We start from the raw sequence: 6,147 nt of genomic DNA, 5'->3' as shown, positions 1-6,147 counted from the left end.
CCATAACAAACTTTGGTACGTAAGGATGATTCATTATGAACATCAACAAACTGAAAACGATCAGATAAATAAGATTTAAACCAGTAAACATATTAATCTCCATCCAGTAGTGTGAATGTTCTGTTGTGGTTCCAGTTTCTCCCTCACAGTTTCCTGCTGGTGCTGTTATTGGAGTTGTTGTAGGACTGCTGCTGCTGCTGACACTCTGCATCACTGGACTCTGCATCTGGAGAAGGAACCATCATGGTGAGGTTTCTTTCTCCATCAGTTGATTTAACATGCAGGTTAAACTCAGTGATAAAAATACATTAAGTTTTCTCTGAGAAAGGATAAATGTTTTGAAAAAAAATTGTGAGCTGGCTGATGGTTAGTAGTTTACCGCCAAAAGAACATAGAAGTCCTCATCAGATGTACTGTATATACTGTAGAAGAGCTGCTCTCTACCTTAACGTTCAAAGCAGATCTGTGAAATATACAAAATATGCAGAAGAGTTTTGTTTCTTCACGTTTAATTCTGTAATCTCTCATCTGTGTTTTCAGGATTCAAACCTGCAAACAGTAAGTTTTCCTTTATGAAAGATACCACATATTTGTGTTATTATTCAGATTTTAATGTGTCTGCTTTTACTTCCTTGTTAATATTAGTAGTCAATCATACATTTCCAGTCCTATCTCTAACAATTTCAGTTTGAATTATTTCACTTAATCCTCTGCCTCTAGCTTCAGACTCTTCATTGTCGTCAGACAACACTTCAGCTTCTAAGTGATCACAGTGAGTAGGTTTTTGTCTCATATAATGTGCACGTTCCAGAATTTACAAAGGCAAGCTACATAAAGAAACATTTTCTCAGTCACTGAGCCAGATGGAATTGCGGGCACACATTTGATGCCTGTCAGGCCAGAAATCAATGGTGGTGTATCAAAGTATTCAGGTCCTTTACTAAAGTTAAAATATCACCAAAATGATTTTTAAAATATTTTATTACAAGTGAAAGTCCTGCTTCTTAAAATACTACTTAAGTAAAAGTACTGGACTGAATCTTTGCTTTTAGTGAAATATATTCTGACTTCTTTGGGTTTAAACACTTATTTTTGGCCAAATACCTGGATATCGATATTGCAAGGATATTGTAGGTTTGACTATTAGTGCTTTCATAAAATATTTACACAATGAGATCTGTGATAAATAATCCTCAGTAATGTGGATATAATGACTAAGTGGGTAAAGGCAAATAATAGAACAGCTAGAACTGTCTGGTGAGTTCACCCAGCTCTATTTTCCACCACTGCCATTATTTGCTTAAATCACTGAAATCAACAAGCCTTTATTCCGGCCTTAAATTCCTTTCACACAAAACTGTTGCTCAGCAAAGATCAGGAAATACAATCAAATTGTTTATTTAAACCAGTATGAATATTACTTGTTTAAAAATTAGGCTTCAGATAACATATCAATAATGAATCATTAATTTGATCCAGCTCCGTCTAAAGGAATATGAATAACTTACAGCAGGGTAATCAAGGAATGGACACATAATTTGAGGTAGCCAACAACCTGGTTTTATAAGAACATCTATTTAAAAAAAATGAAATGCTTGGCAACCAGATTAAGCATCTAATTGAGACAGGTGTTTATTTGTCAAAATGTGTAGTCACACTGGGCTAGTGAAAGGGACTGGACGCTGGGACAAAGCTTTTAATTGAAGTTCTACTGTATGTAATTTGTCCCCCCCACAGGATAAGTCAGACTGCCAGGCATGAACTGATTTACACTGCAAACACGATCATTGAAGTGGCAGTCAGAGCTGACAGAAGCACACCTGTGGAGGAAAATCCCAGCTATAAACTCTTGTCTCTCCATTGTGTTACAAAATAAAATACTTCTTCTTAGTGCTTGAGCATAAATCACAGAAACTATATTCTCTTTTTAGCTACTGTAGCATTTTCTTCATTGGTGTTGTTTTGTTGTTGCTGTTTTTAATGTTTCCTGGTTTTAGAATCTGTTATTTTCTGAAGTACTGCACCTTAAATTGCTTGTGTGCCTGTGTAGTTTAGCTTTTTTTGAAATTTTATTTTATATTTTATTCATTTTTGAGTTTGTGTTCATTTTTAATCTGTTAATGATGACGATTGATAATGTTGTAAATTGTAATTATTGTAATTATGTAAAACTTAAAACAATAATACATCTTTCAAAAGAGAGCAATCAGGACATTACACAATGTGGGATACAGAGAACACACCAACACACTGTTTTTAAAGTCACAAGCAATGAAATTTTTCGATCTGGTCAAATTTGAAATAATGTTTTACAAAAACAACGTGTTTGTACAACTAAGAAGAGTCTGGGTATATCATTCTATGGGGTGGACTGGTGGAATGGGCTGTGTGATGAGTTGAAACAAAGCACAAATATAAATACATTTTAAGGACTATACAAAAAATAAATAAATATAAATAAAGTTTTACTTGTACCTACTCCTTTTCGGACACTGTTATCTTTGTCTTGTTTGTTTTTTGGTTTGAAATAAAGTCATTCATTTGTTCAGTGTTTGTTAATGTGTTATCAGCTTCCACAGTAGCCTAAGTGACTGCAACAACAGCCAATTCACATTAAACAATATTTTAGATGTGGATTCATGAGCAGCAACATGACAGAGCACAAGCAACAAAATAAATATCAAAAGAGAAGCAGAAGTTTCTACAATGATTGACAGTTTTGTCTTGACGGATGATGGTGGAAGACTTCACCTTTGACCCATAAATATCTTGAAGTATCTTAATCTATCTAAATCTTGTTATGGCATTGGTTCCTCTACAGAGTTAATGAATCGTGTAGTTGGTAACTGAAAATGTTAAAGTACATTTACTGAAATACTACACACAAGTACAATTTTGAGGTATTTGTACTTCAATTGGACATCCCTAACATTTGACTTAGACACAGAGTCATGGGTGGCTTCAAAACCACAAGCTGTCATCACCAAACACTTCTGGGACAGACAGAGAGCCAGAAATGAGCTTTGGAAGAATTACCTCACCCAGTTTTGTCCTGAATGGCTGAGGAAGCATCTGAACTTTGGGAGGAGCTTCCTGCTGAGAACAGGTAGAACCACATGACCTGACATAGTTTCATGATGGAACAACAATGTACACAAAAACATTGCAGTCTGTGATATTCAGTTACATTACAATGAATATGAATTGTTCTGGGTCACTGTTTTTCAGGTGATTGTAAAATTTAATTGCTCTTTCGCAGTTTCAGTATGAGGCTCTGCTCTACAGGCATTATTTGGCGTCTTTCACTGGACATGCAGTGAATTTTTACAGAACTTGTTTTGTCTGTTTTTTCCAATTTGTCAAATTCATGATTAAATGTTGGTCCTAAAATCTGACTACCATAGAAAATTATTGGTTCCAAAACAAATTGGAAGATTTTTAGCCCAATTGTCCCGTTTTCCCTGTTAAATGATCAGTGAAGTGCTCTATGTATTTATTACTGAGTACAGACCATGGTCCTGACCTGACGTTAGTCTCCTTACTGTAGAAACTTACATTCGTTAGTTCAGGGTGACACACAGCCTTACAGATATAATGAATGTTTTCAGGCTATCGATAAATTGTCGTGATATTGGAGCCCAGAGCGATAAGAGAAGGGACTTAGAAAAGGTGTGTTGAAGGTATTTTTGTGTTCTGTTGTAGCAGAGTTTAGTAGGAATCCAATCCAGCATTTATTCATAACATTTTTGTCATTGATAAAACTAATACGCCCAAGTGTTTTATCCTGAAAAAGCTTTTCCAGGTTAAAATAATAATAAATCAATGTTATTTATTCAATATGCCAGGGAAAGTACTAGAATTATTTTTAAAAAGTCAGAGTACAGCCAATTTAAATTTAGTGGTCAGCCCTGTGATAGTTTGACGGCCTGTTCAGGGTGTACCCAGCATCTCGCCTAATGTCAGCTGTGATAGGCTCCAGACGCTGTTGAAATAGCTGTCAAACCATTTGTTATTGTTTATTTGTGTTGGTTTTCAAATTTTATAATAATGGCAATTTATCAAAAAAAATATTAATTTTGTCTTCAACAGGCTTATCATCATCATTATTTTAGGGAAACATTTTGCTAAGAAAAAAAGACTGGAGGAGGTACGACTGTGTGTTTCATCTCTCTGGTGTGAAGGATGACATCATCACCAAACTGGACAAAGCAGTGATCAGGACCAACTGGGGTAAGACTGAGGGAAGTTAAGAACTAATAATAATAAGCCAGTTAAAGAATGTAATCAAACCAGTGCACATTCTCACCCAGGATCACTGGTCAGATCATGTAAGTTTAACAGGACTTAACAAAGTCATAGAAAGTTTGAAAGAATTTTACACACCACATTGTCTTTACCACACAAGTGACAGCTTTGTGCTGCCTGTCCACTCTTTACTGAACTCAGACTTAATACAGAACAAGGGCAATGATGAAACCTACAAAACAAGTTCTGTTTGTTTGTTTGTTTTGTTCAACAGAGAGGCCTGGAAACGTGACCGTCCCCATCACTGCTGCAGTGGCTGTTCTTGCTCTCATCTTCATCACTGCCACTGCATTCATTGTTTACAAAAGGAAGAAAGGTGAGAGAGAAAAATGCAAACATCATCTGCTAAACTGACTTTTTTTTCAGTTCTGTTATCCAGGTTGCATTTGAACTGAATAAATAAGCATCAGTTTTGAAGCAACCAACAGGAAGCATCTCAAGGCTCAGAGCCTGTTAGTCATGATAATGTGACTATACCACAATGATGTGGAGAGAAGAGATCAGTGAAGAAATAAAGTCAGGATGAAACAAAAGGGTAGAATGGATTTATTTTTGAGTCAGAGTGAGTAGAAGAGGGGAACACATTCAGTGAGGAAATGTGACAGAAGATATTCTGGCATTTACAGCTGTAACTGAACTGATTTGTCTTTCTGATTTCAGGCAAAAGTCCCCCACCTTGTAAGTAAAACTTTTATTCTATTTCAACTGATCTAAAACACACTTTATGCTGCAGATTAAAAAGTGTTTCAAGTTATTGTGCAGATCTTTTTTTTTTTCAAGACTGTTTCCTGCATTTATTTTTTCTAAATGTTCAGAGAAAGATGAGACTTCAGGAATTTCACATTGACATTTTGTTTCTGACCTTACAGCTCCTGACAACAACTACGAGCTCTGTCTGAGACTGAATCCAGAGACCTGATTGTGAAAAACAAAGTGAACACTTTGATATGTGTCATATTATAAAGCTAAACTAAACTAAAACTAAAAGAGACTGAAAGAAAGCTTCTTGTTGTAAAAGTGAAGAAGTACACTTTATTTGCTTGATATTTAAATGTAATAATTTTATTTCACATTGTAAATTTATGTTTAATGTTTATTGTATTATATATTTATTAATCAATTTTACATTGATGCAACAATGTGTTGCTTGTCTGTTTTTTAAAAGACAGTGATGGTGGTTGGACAACTGAGCAGGACATGTCACTCATGAAGTTTCCCATCAAGCCAGTGAGGCCAGCCACTGTAGTTTAGCCTGAGCAGATACCATGTAGATATAAAGCAGCAGAGCCAGCTGCAGGGCCTGATGATGGTACCTTTGTATTTTCTATGAATGAATATCAGATTTAAATGTATTGCTTTTCAATAAAGTTCCCAGTTGTTATAGATTTGTCTCTTTTGGTTTTGACTATAGTTGCAGTAATATTAATATTACCTGAACATTCAGTATTTACACAGAGGTTGGACGAGGACACATGATCCTTGCTGTCAGTCATATGGTGAAAACACACAACTGCTCATTCATCTCCTCTGGTCACCTGAGTCCAATAAACAAGCTGCTCAGTCATATCAGTCACTGGACTCTGGATATGTTTTACATTGAAATAAACACTGAGATACTAGTAGAAGATATAATAAGGAAACCAGGAACCTCTGAGTCATACTGGACTCTGATTTTTACACTGAAAGTCATGTCAGTAACACAACCAGCTTTTAACTACTTGAAAAAGCATATCATATCAGGATTTAAATCTCTAGCTGACTGATTCTTAGTAACAGGTTCATACATTTGTCTGACTGAGGCTACATGTATACACAAAGCCAAACATATACTGTAGCTTCAGT

General features: G+C 35.5%; 1 protein-coding gene across 3 annotated transcripts in view; it reads left to right on the top strand.

The window, feature by feature from the left end:
- The window catches only part of LOC126395462 (major histocompatibility complex class I-related gene protein-like), a 13,789-nt gene extending 8,103 nt beyond the window's left edge, over positions 1-5,686 (top strand). For 2 of the 3 annotated variants that reach the window (XM_050052947.1, XM_050052944.1), the window contains exons 5-8: positions 136-246; positions 541-558; positions 721-772; positions 1,738-2,541. In XM_050052947.1, the coding sequence (XP_049908904.1) occupies positions 136-246; positions 541-558; positions 721-767 (176 nt within the window). In that variant the 3' untranslated portion in view covers positions 768-772; positions 1,738-2,541. Of the gene's footprint in view, positions 1-135; positions 247-540; positions 559-720; positions 773-1,737; positions 2,542-4,519; positions 4,622-4,965; positions 4,984-5,174 lie in introns of those variants that run through there. The other variant, XM_050052946.1, reaches the window with a different exon arrangement.
- Positions 5,687-6,147: the final 461 nt, after the last annotated feature.

This window comes from Epinephelus moara, chromosome 9, assembly GCF_006386435.1.
Source record: "Epinephelus moara isolate mb chromosome 9, YSFRI_EMoa_1.0, whole genome shotgun sequence".
Lineage (NCBI taxonomy): Eukaryota > Metazoa > Chordata > Actinopteri > Perciformes > Serranidae > Epinephelus > Epinephelus moara.
This window is presented reverse-complemented; position numbering and strand designations above follow the sequence as displayed.